The sequence below is a fragment of the Ammospiza nelsoni genome, chromosome Z (assembly GCF_027579445.1).
Source record: "Ammospiza nelsoni isolate bAmmNel1 chromosome Z, bAmmNel1.pri, whole genome shotgun sequence".
In the NCBI taxonomy this organism is placed as follows: domain Eukaryota; kingdom Metazoa; phylum Chordata; class Aves; order Passeriformes; family Passerellidae; genus Ammospiza; species Ammospiza nelsoni.
Window position 1 is genome coordinate 75,618,878 of NC_080669.1, and position 14,849 is coordinate 75,633,726.

Sequence of the window (14,849 nt, forward strand, 5' to 3'; positions counted from 1 at the left end):
TAATACAATGGAAATGTGTTCAAGACTTACAAAATTTTGTTTATTCTCTTGTTCAGAATTAAGGAGAAGTATCCCCAAGCATTTGATGACATATGCCTTTACTCTGAGGTGTCCTACTTGCTAGCACACTGTACATTTCGACTTCCATCCCGAAGGTTCATCCAGGAGCTATTTCAAGATGTTCAGTTCTTGCAGGTGAGTGGAGGGTGCACTGAATGTACCAAAATGTCTGGCTGGGTGCAGATTCCATGTCCTGAGTAAAAGATGCTTTCAGATAAGTACATCCCACAGGAAACCATTTTGTGATGCCTCCTGAGTAAAATCTCTAGCAACATTAATACTCCATCCTTCCTTTTTAGATGCATGAGGAGGCAGAGGCTATTTTGGCAACGCCAACACAACAGCCTGTAATTGATGCATCAGCTGAGTCCTGACCTCTGCTCAGGCAGTGCTCTGCATATGGACTATGAAATGCTCAGACAACCTCCCACTGACTGGATAAAAAGTTTGGAACATCATCTTTGAAACCTTCCAGAAGCTACTGGTACCTGAAGACTGAACTGAAAACATTTTCTTCCTCAACCAATTACTGGCACAGTCATTTGAGCCCTTTGGGGATTTATTAGACATTACCTTAGTTTTAATAATAGTAATTACCAGTATATGCAAGAGCCAAGCACTGAACACCTCCACAAGTTTTCATTTCATTTTCTACCATAAAATACAATGAAATAGGACAACTTGCAGAGACATTATTAATTGACTTCCGATTCTGTTCCAGAGAAGCAGAATGATGCCTTGCTTTTTACACCCTGGACACCAGGAATCAGAGAGATGGGGGTGCATTCCACTGCCAGTGATGGGGAGCCATGCTGTGGTTGTGGGCACCAGGGGATTAATGTTAGCCCTTCTCTGTTGATTTTTGTACTGTTTATAACACTACTTTGGGGATTTGTAACTTCAGACAGAAAGAAATGCCTCTGAATCTGAGGTTTCATTAAGTTATTTTAATATTGCTATAGTTTAAAGACATTTTATTAGCAGTCTCTTCGATTTCATTGCATTTACCTACATGTATCTTGTCTGAACCAGTTAAGGATTTTCACTACAATTTGATTTTCAAAACAAGTCATTTAAAACTTAAAATGCTGAAGTCAGATTGTTTTCCCTGAATACTATGCATGTGTTTGCAGTTTCTACACTCATGCTCATATAGTACAAATGTGGGTCTTACTCAACTACAATCCTTTAAAACGCATGATTTGTATCAGATAAGCAAATATTGTATAAACTGAACTTGAAGACATTTAATCATTGCAGGTTTTGTGAGGAGACTTAAGTATGAGTGTTTTCCAAGTTCCACGGAAACAGCTTTTTATAAAAACAAAGGTTTATTTGAATTTTCAATGGGTTAGTGATCAAGCTTCAGATAGTACTAATAATTGTAGTGAAAAGCCTTAAGTAACAAATTTTGGAGCAGCTGTACTTATAATTTTGTACTGGTATTTAAGACTTGTTGCAAAAGTTAAATGATACAGTGACTGGTAATGATTGAAGTAGTTGCCTCTATCATGTTACTAGTGCCGTTTCTAAACTAGTAAGTGCAAGCTAAAAAAAAAATAGTAGGAATCCCTGTCACTTTTATCATGGATTTAAAGACTCAGAAGCCTTTATATAAAGGTAGTATAAATATATGCAAATGTGTATATACAGTAGCATGGCCACCTTTGTTAGAATGCCTGTAATAGAGGGGATTACCCTTTGATTTTGATATAGGTGAATAATTCAGCTGGACTGTACTAAGTAGAACGTATTTTTATCCATTCACTCCTACCATTTTTTATAATTGTCAGATTAATACTTAAGTGAAATTTATCCTGATGCTCATATCTCTGTTCTTACTAGCTATGCTACTGGAGATTTCAATAAGTAGTCCTGTGAACAGTAACACACAGTTCCTAGTGAAATGTAGAATTTATTTGTTCTTATTGGAAATTTCATGACGTCACATAAGCACTGCTTTGCAGCTATCACTTCACTGAATTCTTATGTGCACTGCATACCATCAGGTTCTGGTAAAGCAGACTGTAAGTTGCTGCTCATAGTCAAATTTAGTTCCTAAGATTATCTTTTCATGAATTCCCACTGAAAGGAGCAAAAAGAAACTGATTGAACTCTTCTATGGTCATTGACATAAGTAATACATCTGTGTGGCAAGATATGTTTGAAATGTTTAGAAAACACACCACACCAGTAACTATTGGGCTTCTGGTCATGAGAAATAAATGCTTCTGTAAAACCAAAATGTCAATCACAGTAGACCAAATAGTGGTATAAACTCCAAAGGAAAATAATGTAGTTTTCCCACAAATGGGGATAGCGTATGTTATACAGTAGTTTCAAACACTACCTCAGTTAGGCTAGAGTAGAAGAGATTTGTTTTAATAACTAAATGGGGTTACATCGAACAACTCCATATTATTTTTCTGCAGTTAAGGCAAAATAAACAAGTTTTATCACCTATATTTAAAAAACCCACCTCTCTTCATTTCTTAAGTTTAACCCATAGCACTTAATGTAGAAAGCATCGTAGGAAGGCCTCTGATTATAGAAAGGTAAGCAAATATACTTTTGAAAGAATCTCCATCCCAAAATGCTCATGTGTTCTGAATAACTCGCTTGTGTGGGGATCCGTGACAACAGAAACTTGACATAAAAAATTATGGCTGCAAATTCAGTTATAAAGCGTGATTTTTCTTCTGAAAGTGTATGAGTGTCAGTAGATTTCAACAAGTATGCATCAAGGATGTTAAGTCTGTATTGTACATAACATACATTTCTAGCAAATTAATTTACACACTGACATTAAGCTCACATTGATGTTTCACTTTAATTGGCAGATGAAGGGGATACTGTTATTGAAGGAAATTTATATTGGCTTAGTTATAAACTGTGAATTTCTAATTTTATAGTTCTCTTTTTTTAAGGTCCCTTTCAAAGTCCTTATTTTGGGGTTTTATTTGTATCATGAGAAACTTCGAAAGAAAGCTGTAGTAAATAATGATTGTGCTTACATTAGCCCTAATAAAAAAATCTCTTCCACTTCTCCTAGGGAAGCTGACAGACCACCCACTTTTTATATTTCCAGTCTGAGTGATTGGTTATAATGCTCAATAAACAGTAACGTGTGTAGCATTCACTTACACTGTATACAAATGCACTTCGGTTGCTGTGGGAAAGAAAACTCGTGAGGAACGCACACACAGCTCAGAGAGAGCAGGAGCTGCTCCAGGGGGATGAGGCTGCATGTGGAACCAGTCTCAATTAGCAGCAGCTGCCTGGAGTCTCTGGCTCTGCTCTGACAGGCAGGGGAAAGGGGGGCCCTTTGCAAGGAGCAGAGAGCACCCAGGCACCTCCACAGGGCCCGGTCCTCTCCACGAGGGAAGCAGGACGAGCCTAGGGGCTCAGCGTCTCCTGGAGAAGGAGAACTTTTCACCTCTCTGAAATTCAGAAATGCAGAACACTCCCAGCTGTTGTGGACATCCCTTGGAGCTGGAGATGATCAGGCTTTGAAGTTCCCAACTTATATGTGGGGCCCCTGGCATGTTGTGCTTGAAACAGTTGCTTTTCCTCATCTGACAGCTCTTGCCTGACTGATGTCTGACAAACATGCCCTAAAAGCACTCTCTTCGTGGGGTGGTGGTGGTTTTTCCACAAGTGGAGTCCCAAACAATTCACTAGTTTTGGGCACAGTGGCTCAGCACACTGAGGTAAGCTGCCCTTATAAACATTTATAAGGCACCTGTGAGAATCCTGTCTTTTTTATTTAACTTTGAAACACACATAGTGGTCTGGAAAGGGAGTTGTGGTTTGCAGTGAGACTGAAAACAAAACCAAAGTGCCTCTCCTAGATGTCCGAAAGAGTAAGGTAGCTGTTCAGGAGAAATACACTGTAACCAAAACCTGGTGAGGGATGGAAGATCTGCTGCTTTGTAGTCTGTGCCTTGGGCTTGGTGTTTGGCAGTTTGGGGAGCAGGAAGCTGGCAAAGCTTGCAAGCGAGCGTGAGCTCAGGGGCAGCAAGTGCAGCAGAGGAATTCTCGCCAGGCTCTGAGGTCCCGCCCTGAGCCGCTGTGGAGCCATGGGAATGCAGGCCTGCCTTTTTTTTTCTAAGTCACACTTCTGTTACTGTGTCCTTACGAAAGGTATACAATGTGAGAGCAAAATCTTACAAGTGCAAAAGACTTTAGAGGGCATGCTGGAAACCATGTTTTTATTTTCTATAGGTCTCCAATCTCCTTGGTTTTTATTCAAATCACAAGAGTTCCCTGCGTAGTTTTGTTTTAAACAGATTTATAGTCATTAACGAATGTGGATTTTCTTTGGGTTAATTTTGTAGCATAGATGGACAGCAATGCCACAGCATGCGGAAATTGCACCTTTTGCCTGAGTTGCTTTTTAAAATACACTCTTTTATTTGCAAAATGTAATTTATGCAAAAAAAAAAAAAAAAGTAACTTCATTTTGCCACTGAATAGGGTGTTTCAGCACAAGATGCTATGTCTAAAGGGGAAAAAAGCTCCATCAAATTTACACTTCGTAAATCTAATTGAAAAATTGTTCCAATATTGGGCTGTCAGCATCCCTAAAACTGCATTACAAGACATTATGTAGATTAATCATTCTGATCTGAGGGAAGGGATCAAGAAAAATCTCAATACTTATTCTCCCTGTGTGGTCATTTTTTTGTTTAGTAATACGCTGCTACATATTTGGAGGTTCTAGTGTTTGTAGGTCACCGAACAGACATTGAAATCTGATTTATATTGTATACCTGTAACATAGAAAGAAAAAGTATTTATATATTTTACGTAAGAATATTGCATTGAGCTGTGTATAATTTAAACAGAGGCTTGTCCCAAAATAGTATTGCCCATCTTGATTTTTTTTTTGTTTTCCTTTTTTCTTTTTCTTTTTTCTGTTTTTTCTTTTTTTTTTTTTTTTTTTTTTTTTGTATACTGTGTACAGTTCATGTCAATGAGCATTAAAGGCCTCCTGAAGCGTAGTCTTATCAAAGGGATGCAATGTTAATAAAATGTACTTAAACTTCCTATAGTTGTTCTGGTCTCCTATGTACCTCTCAGCATTAGAAAGAGAGAAAGGGATTGGAATTTAATTTGTATTTGCAAGTTACTAGTTAACTAGAACAATCAGAAGCTTCCCAAATAAAACTTTTTGGCCAAAACAAAATTTTTACATTAATGCTATATAAAACACAGAGACTCTTTAATAGTTCACACACCATTTTTATTTTAAAAATTTAACATACTGAGAATGATGTTTAATTATGTGATGGTTTAAGTATTAGCATTTCAACAACAGCTGTGAATGTTGCATTATCAACAAAAAAAAAATAGAGGATTACAGTTCTGAACTCATTCAACCATTAATGCAAGACAGATGTTTTAATATATAAAAATTATACACACTCCTCCACATATGCCAAAATACTTCTCTAATCTTCAGTTCTGGTGCCCAGACTGTGCCCCTCGGCACAAAGGCATTATCCTTCCTGGAATCCTCCATTTGTGTACAATTTGTTCACAGGAGGTTTCACAAAACACCCCCCATCGGAGCCAGGAAGCAGAAGGGTTTATAGGGAAAGAGGAGCCGGCTGCTCCTTCCCTCACCCAGGGACCTGGAATGTGGTCAAGTGTGTCACTGTGTCCAGATAATGGAATTTCATCAGAGCAGGAGGATCTCCCTGGGAGCAGCCAGGGGATTGAGAGGTGAGAGCTCAGCCAGGCTCGTGTGTCTCACCCACCATCAGGAAGGCACGACTGGCTGAACCCACAAACCCCTCCGTTCACCTCCTGGGTGGAATTGCTGCAGCCAGGCCTCAGTGACAGCAGCTTTTTCTCAGCTGGGAGTTGTGCCAGGTTGCAGCTGCCCCCCTGGCAGGAGGAACTGCAGCAATGTCAAAATTTGAAATGCTTTGTACGATACGCTGATTTCTTTGACTGACATCTATATCTGAATGCCTTAGTACATACTTGATTAGGATACCTTTTCAACATTTTAGAATAAATACACCTTTTTCTGAAATGTACAGCTCAGAAGTTTTATACTGGTTGTGACAAAGCAGCTCCCTTACATTTACTGACCTTTTTTCCAACAGTAAGGCTTTTAAGCTACACAAGTACATACAGTGTGATGAAGCATTCTGGAGAAGCAAGTGTTCCAAGCTGTAAAGATACTGTGGTATCAAGCTTTCACATGCATTTCTACTCAAAGAAAAGGGTAAGATAAAGGGAGGAAGTTTCCCTGTGATGTGTCTGTCAAATCAGCCTTCTCCCTCACCCTCTTGCCCTTCAGCAGAATGTGCCTGGCTGTGTTTCCTTACTAGGCTGCTGGAGGCTGGAAGGAAGCACCATGCTGAAAACTCTTCTCTACCTCTCAGGCCTGTGGGCCACCTCCACCTGTGCACAGCACATGGATGAACATGGCACAGTGTGGCCTGAACACCTCCAACCACGTCTGCCCACCCCTGTGTCTGTATCTTTGTACATCCCCTTTTCCTTCTCCTCTGTCTGCAGGCAGTGCTTGTCTCAGCCCACAGGCTGTGCAAGGCCTTATTGCTTTTCCTGTTGCAACACAGCTTGTGACATTACAACAATATCTGTAAGCAACAGTATAAAAACTAGATACCGTTCAGTTTCAGAACTCACTTGGTCGGCAGCTGGCTTGGTTTCTAGAAGTGTGATCAGCTACTTAAACACAGGGAAGGTAAGTAATTGCATTTTAGCAAACAGGCTGAACATCAAATTGTCAGACCCTTCATTTGTTTCACCTTTGAGAGTTGCTTATCCTGTGCTCTTAAGTTGAAACCATTACTTTGTGACAGATTCCAAACAGCATAAGGGGGTAAAACTAAAGGGTTCCTTGTGCACTGAGGTAAATATGACAAGACTTTGAGTTACAATTACAACTCTGCTGCTTCACTACAAATGTACAATTTCCTGAAATCAAAATGAAAGGCCAAATTCACTGCTGTCTACTGTAAGGATTCTGAGTGTTACAATAAATAGTTTTTTGGTTTTGTTTTTTTAACAAATGCAAAAGTACTGTTGGGAGATCTAGATGTATGCAGCCTAAATATGATGTCCTTCACAAATGGGATTCATACACCAGCCATGTCTGGTTGCTTGGTTGGTTTGGGCTTGCTATGGAAGTGCAGGGGTCAATGCCAAAAGTTCAGCTCATGTGCACCAGCAGAGACCTTGCCATGTGGTACCACCTCTGTCCTGGAAAACCAACTCCTTTCCACCTAACTCCCTGCATCTCTTCAATGTATAGTTAAGATGATTTTAAAGGGTCTTTAGGCAGAGAAGGCAGAAGTGTGAGGAGCCCCAGAAAAGAAGGAAGAAAAGGAAATAAAGGTCTTCCATACAATACCCTTACAAGAAAAGGAAGCAAGGGTCTTCCACAAGAAAATCTGTTTTCTGTGCCCTTTCACACATCATGTGTAGCTAGGACACAAGTGAAATAAAAGGATGATTAGTGGATTTGGGTGCTCTGGGCAGCACTCCTGGGGAAGTCAAAGTTCCTTCAAATCTTCTAGGAATGAGCCACACTGTGTGCAGGTAATGCTTCTACAATGGTTCCTTACATTGTTGGAGAGACAGAAAATCCAGCCCAGACCCCAAAATGACTGGGTAATGCTCCATGCCCAGCAGTACCCACTGGCTGGGGTGGCCAGAGTACACAGAACACTGCAAGAGAAATACACTCCTTGAGCAGCACAACCTTCCCCCTTGTTTCATTTGCTCCTCTACTTTATGAATAGTTTAATCTCTGCAAAATAAAGCAGTTCTCTGCATCAGCCTGTGACATTGCTGTGATGTAACGTGCTGCATAACACAAGCCACAAACCAGCCTATAAATCTCATCTAATGCCCATAAGTTGTAATGGAACCATAACACACACAACTCCTGTGCAAATCAGTGCTCAAAACTGGTCCAGGAACAACAGCTTTGCCTTTGCTATTAATGGAAGTCAGGTATGTGGGCTTGTGAGAACCCTAATCACAATAAGTTGTGGCTTTAGAAATTCTCATTTATAGTGTGTAGCCGAACACTGGATGGACTCACTGGAGGACAGAACATCAAAGCCTCCCCCCCAGCCAGCACACATCTGTTTGGGAGATGTATTTCAGACTGTTCTTTCTCTCACCTGTTTCTCTGATGGCTGAGGCTGCATCCTCATGAAAAATATCTATGTAGCATTGTGGTTGGTACAGCACCACTGCCTGGTTTATCTTGCCTGCTTCCAGTGTCTCTGGTATTTGGTAGGGATCAGATTCAGCCCCAAGTGGAGAAGAATAAGCAAAATTCTCAAAACAAGTATGAGTTTGAGGTGTAGCTGTGGGTGGAAAGTCCCTTGCTACATTTTCACTAGAGTAAATCCACGAAGAATTGTGACCATCAGTGTTATCTTCAGTTGGTGTTGAAGATACGGGGCTCCAGGTAACAGGATGCAACTTATGAGCATCAGCATTACTGTCCACGGCTAGCGTGTCAGGAAGGCAGTCATTTATCTTCAGCACTTTCTCAGAATCCATCTGCGAGAGAACCATTAAACAAAAAAATGACTCAATGAAAGAAGCCCAGAATTGAGAAGAGAGTGATCACTTTAAAGAATTCTAATATTCCCACACAGTGTTTTTTTAGTTTTCCCTTTTCAAATAAATTAATTTCAAGGAAAACCCACGTAGAGGATGTTCAATGGAAGCTGTATTTTATGTGAAATTTATCAGATTATTTATTTAGAGACTTCTTTTTTAAGTAAACTCACGACGACTGTATTTGAGGAAGGAACCACATCCCTCTACTCTAAAGACTTTGCCAAGTGTTTGATGTGTGCTGGCTGTAGTTTGAGGCAGAAGCAACTGGAAGACAGCAGCAGTGGCTGCTAGGTGTACTTCACTCCTCGCTCTCAGGCTGCTGTTCAGAGAACACCAGCAGCTCCACCTGTACAGGGCAAAGGCTTTGGAGCCCCCTGCAGTGGGCACAGAAGCAGCAGCTCCCAGTTCAAACGGGCTACAGAAGCAGCTGAAGGCCTTTTGCCAATCCTGTTCTCCCAGCCAGGCCTGGCAGCGCCTGGCAGAACCTCCAGCATCCTCCCGGGGCCACTGCACGGCCCTGCGGGGTCCTCCCGGGGGCACCGGGGCAGACACAGCCCCGGGCTGCAGGGAAGCCCAGGACCCTCTGGGCTGCTCTGAGTTCAGACAGTGCAGGGGTTTGAACAGTAACACTGGAGGAATCACCTGCTGATCAAAAGATTTCATTTATTCTTTATTTTCTTTCTGCAGCAACAGACTGAAATATAAGCTAGTCACTGCAGAGTCACATAGATGTCAAAAGGAGAGTTTTCCACTAAACGGTAATATTAAATATAATGATTAAATGTAGTCAACACAAAAACTGACAAGAAGTTAATTTTTAAATGCAGTCAACACATGAATAATTTTTAAAAAATCTCCTAAGCAAAGAATGTACAAATTAAAAACTCCAGATTTTCAGTGATCTTACCTTAAACTCTTTGAATGACAGCACTTTGCTCTTGTTAGGACTAGGTATTACAGGACAGCACCATTCCTTCACCCTGGAAATGAGAGACCAAAGCAAATGAATTTTTGTTCTCCTATAAAAGCACACACTCAACCAGCAGAAGCCACCCACAGATATGTAGAGGCACAGCAGCAGATGACCAGTGTCTCAGAAACACCACAAGCCAAGTACTTTAAACATCCACAGAATCAGACAGCCAAAGGAAGAAAATGAATGAGGCCTTTCAATGGGGTCGAAGCAACAAGCTGCAGCAGTGGTTTGTGAATTAGATTAGTAATATTCTCTATATTAGTAATATACAACAGAAACATGCATTACAACTTACCACTTCATCTTCCAGTGGCAAATAGCTGCTACTAGCGTTGGAACTATCACTAGCAGGAATATAAAGTACAGCATGTTTGCTGTGGAACAAAAATACTTTAAAATTTAGGTTTTAACTTCTCACATGTTAAATTCAATTTAGTTTGAGTTTCTGGGGCAAAAATAACATCAAGTCTGCATGGGATGCCTACCACTAACTCAGCAGTAAAACTGTGTGCTCCACGGTTGCAAGGTAGCTTGGCTGGAGTTTCTGGGATAACTCTGTAAGCCTTTAGACCTTGACTCCCTTTACCAGAATGGAATTATAACTAGATTTCTTTTTATTTGCCCTCATATTGGCACCTTAGCTGTAAGACTAATTTTCAAAAGTAAGGCAATGACAACCTCATTTAAGTATTGTTTCAGGTTTTCTCCCAGACCTGCAAAGAAGACAGATTTTTACTGTGAGACATGAACAACATCTGTACTTCCATTTTGGACTGTCTATAGCAAGAAAAGCACTACACAAGTGTTCAAGTTTCCTAGGATTTATGCTGATACAGGGATCTCAGTATTTCCTCCTAGCTGGAAGACAGCCTCAGGCTATGCTGTTCACGAACAGCTGAGGCTGCCCTTCCCCTTCATCTCCAAACCTAACAAGTTTTTCAAAACCAGGCATCTCTAGTCTGGATCCTAAGTTTCACAACTATGCTGACTGGTGTTTTCAAGGGAAAAAGTTTTGGGTAAGTGATTTCCTCTTCTGCTTTGGTGATCAAATCTGCCCAGTTAGCAAACTACTGTGCCCATGCCAACAACCCTTCTGTACTGACTTATGAAGGAGTGAACTTGGCAACAGTTTTAAAGACTGATGAGACTAAGAATCAACATTGGAAGTTCAAGAGTCCATACAGGAATTACCTGTTTGCACACAAGTGTGTAGGTTTTTCCCTATATTAGAAAAACAGTTAAATCTAAATACAATTCTTCAATGAGTTCTAACAAACAGGACTCACTAGGTATGCAAATGTGCATATATTGAGCTGTTTCCCAGAAGGATATAAGACTTAAATAAAGATGCAAATTAGGCTCATTTTAAAATTTAGAAAAAATCCTTTCTACTTAGAAGTATCAAAATGCCATGTTGATATGCTCGTATCATTTCTCAGTTGGATTCTTTCTTAAGTGAATGTTGCATTGAATTAAATGCTTTCCCTTAAGAAGGAAGATTATAACAACATTTTAAATCATCCCATCCTTCTGCTAGGGGATATTATTCACAGCCAGTACTCACAGTTATATGGTGTATCTATGTATCTAAAGTTAACAATGGGAGTCTCTCCTCCACCTGTAAATGCTTTAACCACTATTTTGTATTTTGTGTTTGGCATCAGGTGTTTCACGGTGTATCTCTTTTCTTCTGGGTTTTCAATTGTGTATTTACATAGTTCTGATTCATCTAAAAGAAAACAGATCACATAGAATCACTAGATCACAGAATGTTCTGGGTTAGAAGGGACTCTAAGGATCACCTAGTTCCATCTCCTCTTCCGTGGACAGGGACACCTTCCACTAGACCAGGTTACTCAGCCCCATCCAGCCTGGCCTTGAACACTTCCAGACATCCACAGCTTCTCTGGGCAACCTGTTCCAGAGCCTCACTACCCTCACAGTAAATCCTCTCCTGACAGCTAATCTAAACCTACACTCTTTTGGTTTAAAACCATTACCACTTGTCCCATCAGTACAGGCCCTGGTAAGAAACCCCTCTCTGACTTTTTTTATAAGCCCCCTGTTAGGTACTCAAAGGCTGCAATAAGTTGTCCACAAAATATTACAAAACCAGTTAACTGAAATAACAAAACATTTGCAATCCGCCTTCTTTGTAATTTGCAGGCTTTACTCTGGGAAGGATGATGCATCCTGACTCACTGCCACTGGGCTGGACTCACATCCCTTCTAACTGGACTGGCCACAGAATTGCCCTCCTCTGGCAGACACTTAACAATTTGTTGTCAAAGACTGAACCTTGTTTATTTTAATTTCTTTTTCCCTGAGCATTGTACCAGAATTATTTGAGTTTTGCCATTTCTTTTTTTCTTACCAGAATTCTTTAGCCCTTAAGTTTATGTCAACTTCTTTGAAGACAATCAAAAGCAAGAAACCTCTGCCTGAAAAAAGAGCTCAGCTCTTTTGCCTCTCTACTGTGCAACTCCCAAACCCCAGGGAGAAAAGGGTTAGCTTATTTCTGCTGTTTTCAGTCACACCCCTTGTCTGCTAGCAGAACCAGTGAAACAGAAAATCTTTGATTTAAACTTTTTAAAGTGTAACTGGGATTACTTATAGAATTATGGTACTTATATGGTTAGTTCAGTTCTGACAAGAACTGCTACATAAGCCTCCCTCAGCTCAAACTACTCTTCATCCTGGCACTAGTCTAATCAGCAGAACACAGGACATGATCCAAGCAGAAGAAGAGGCATGGAAAAAAAAAATAAAAATTCTTTTAATGTGTTGGAAGCATCTGAAAATTATAATGGAAAGGTCTGAGACAAATTTGTGGCTTTGTGCCACTTCACAGCTCAGTTCTGCTGAAGGAACTCCACTGTAGAGTACACACAAAAATACTTTCACTAAAAAAGAATTTACACGGGGAATTTATACAGTGCTCCAATTTTGAAGGAAATAAATTGTATCTCATGTGTTTCTAAAATACTCCAAATCCTAATAAGACCAACATGCCCATGACTTCTATCCAATTAGACCACAAACAGATGTTTTTCAACATTCATCCAGAACTCGCATCACAAGAGGCAGATCTCCTCCTATAGAACCAAAGTCTTTTCCGGAGCTAAAAAGGAGTCATGGACAACAGGATGTGGGTTGTAAATCACTCTAAAGCCAGGAATCACTTCTCCCTACCAGCACCTCAAGCACAGAGTGGAACCAAAAGCAACAAGTGTTGAAATCTAGAGACAGCTGAATGAGCCAGCCAGACTGCCTAATGTGAACTTTCTAAGATGCTGCAATACCAACAGAAGGTTCTGCCACCTGCATCAATGGCAGAACCTTCTGTAGCAGAGAGCTCAGTTACCTGAAAGAATGTGCTTTTTTGATCCTTTCAAATTGCAGTTCCCTTGTATTGGTGACACATAAACATGGTAGCCTCTTACAAAACCAGGCTCTGACTCATTTGTGAGATAAGAATCCCAAGACAGTGTTACTGAATTGTAAGTCAGATCAACTTTTCTCACAATAGGGTCAAGATGAGGAGCTGGAAGAAAGGAAATTCGAGTTAAACTTGCAATTACTCTTCAAGACTGTTTTCTCTTATCATTTGAAAAATCCACACTCCCATGTGGTGTTTATGTTTACATCTTTCTTGTATTTAAAAGCTGAACAAAGCCAGAGTTCCCTGCAAAAATGTCAGCTTCACAGAGCTTTCATGCATCCACGTAATACACGAAGCAATAACTGATAATCACAGCTTTGTTCAGCTCTCCTAATATAAATGGGCTCTATCTGGTCACTGCACTAGCCAAATATCCTCCATGTAGGACCTGTATGTTGATATAGAACCTTTAAATGCCTCAATAAAGATACAAAAAGAACACAAAACCTCCAATTTTATCTAGCTGTAGGAGGAGGCAATTATTCTATTTGTGACAAATCCATTTAGCAAATGCACAAGCCCCAAATATGTTGCCAACTTACGCAGCTCCTTAAGATAACCAATCTTCTTTTCCAGTAATGAGGCTCTACTAGCAACAGATCCATAGACGTGGAATTTATATCTCACCCCCGGCACAAAAGCAGCTAGAAAACAGTTGAATAAAAATAGGCTATGGTTTGTCTTTCCATGTTACTTTTCTTTAATTGCTTCCTACCAAGGTGAATAACCTATTAGACACCTTCTCTGAGTGCTATGGTGCTATTAAAGCAACTGAAGGAGACAGAGGGCAAACCAGTTCTTGGTGTGCATCACATGAATTAAACACATTTAACTCTGTCTGCAAGAGAGAATTGGGAGAGAGGTTTATATATATATATTTTTTTTTTCCCTATGCAGTATTCAAGGTGACTGAACAATAAACTCCAAATGCACCATAAAGAAAGACAATTTAATTTACATTTCTGGCACAGGAAAAGGTTGTGTTTTAGAACATCTGATGCAGACACACTACCAGGTATCAGGATTCCTTGGTCTCCTCACTGACATCCACTCCCATTCACATTAAGCAAGTACAAACCACTGAAGAATTTGACAATATTCTTCCCTTGTATTACCACAGTCCCCTTCATCACACGCAGGTTTCTGTATATTTGTGTGAATTGAGGTGCAGTTCCTTTATTTCAAATTTATGTGTGTTCAATCAAATTTTGTTCAAATGGATTTCATTCCAAAGCGAGCTCTCAGCTTGAGAGACACCAGGAAAGCTAAATTCTTGCAGCTATGGAAGCATATCAGAGAAACTTTCACACAGAAAGGATTTAGGTCTACTGGCCACAACCAGGATAAAAAACACGCAACTGATCCTCTAATCAAGGACTGGTGCTGAGACACATCATTTGTGGCACACTGACAGCACCAAACCTCTCACTACATTGTGTGTTTAAACTGCCTGAGTCTAAACTCCTGATCGATGTTACAGCTAGGATAGAGCTCCCTTCTGCATCTCTATTGCTAAATTATTTTCAATGCTTCATTAACCTCACCATCCTCTTTCAAGAAGCACTCAGAAAAGGTTTTGTCAACTGTGTTAACTTTTCTAATATAGTATGCTGCCTTCCAAGGCTTAATGGTGCTGGTAAATTTGTGGTGTCTAATTATTTTGGTAGAAAAAACATGATGTCACATGCCTTTGAAGAATTACACCTGGAATTCAAGCATGGAATTCAATATTCAAAATATAAAAATATT

At 40.1% G+C, this 14,849-nt stretch overlaps 2 protein-coding genes across 8 annotated transcripts in view; one reads left to right on the forward strand and one right to left on the reverse strand.

Moving 5' to 3' along the window:
• RICTOR (RPTOR independent companion of MTOR complex 2) overlaps positions 1 to 3,266 on the forward strand; it is a 73,318-nt gene extending 70,052 nt beyond the window's left edge. The window contains exons 37-38 of the mRNA XM_059491728.1: positions 57 to 195; positions 360 to 3,266. Coding sequence (XP_059347711.1) covers positions 57 to 195; positions 360 to 434 — 214 coding nt within the window. The 3' untranslated portion in view covers positions 435 to 3,266. The remainder of the gene's footprint in view (positions 1 to 56; positions 196 to 359) is intronic.
• Positions 3,267 to 5,283: 2,017 nt separating this feature from the next.
• OSMR (oncostatin M receptor) overlaps positions 5,284 to 14,849 on the reverse strand; it is a 30,880-nt gene continuing 21,314 nt past the window's right edge. For 4 of the 7 annotated variants that reach the window (XM_059492280.1, XM_059492281.1, XM_059492279.1 and 1 more), the window contains 6 exons: positions 13,643 to 13,744; positions 13,023 to 13,202; positions 11,223 to 11,387; positions 9,954 to 10,032; positions 9,590 to 9,662; positions 5,284 to 8,619 (listed from right to left, as the gene is read on the reverse strand). In XM_059492280.1, coding sequence (XP_059348263.1) covers positions 8,164 to 8,619; positions 9,590 to 9,662; positions 9,954 to 10,032; positions 11,223 to 11,387; positions 13,023 to 13,202; positions 13,643 to 13,744 — 1,055 coding nt within the window. In that variant the 3' untranslated portion in view covers positions 5,284 to 8,163. Of the gene's footprint in view, positions 8,620 to 9,589; positions 9,663 to 9,953; positions 10,033 to 10,056; positions 10,372 to 11,222; positions 11,388 to 13,022; positions 13,203 to 13,642; positions 13,745 to 14,849 lie in introns of those variants that run through there. The other 3 variants (XM_059492282.1, XM_059492284.1, XM_059492286.1) reach the window with 3 other exon arrangements.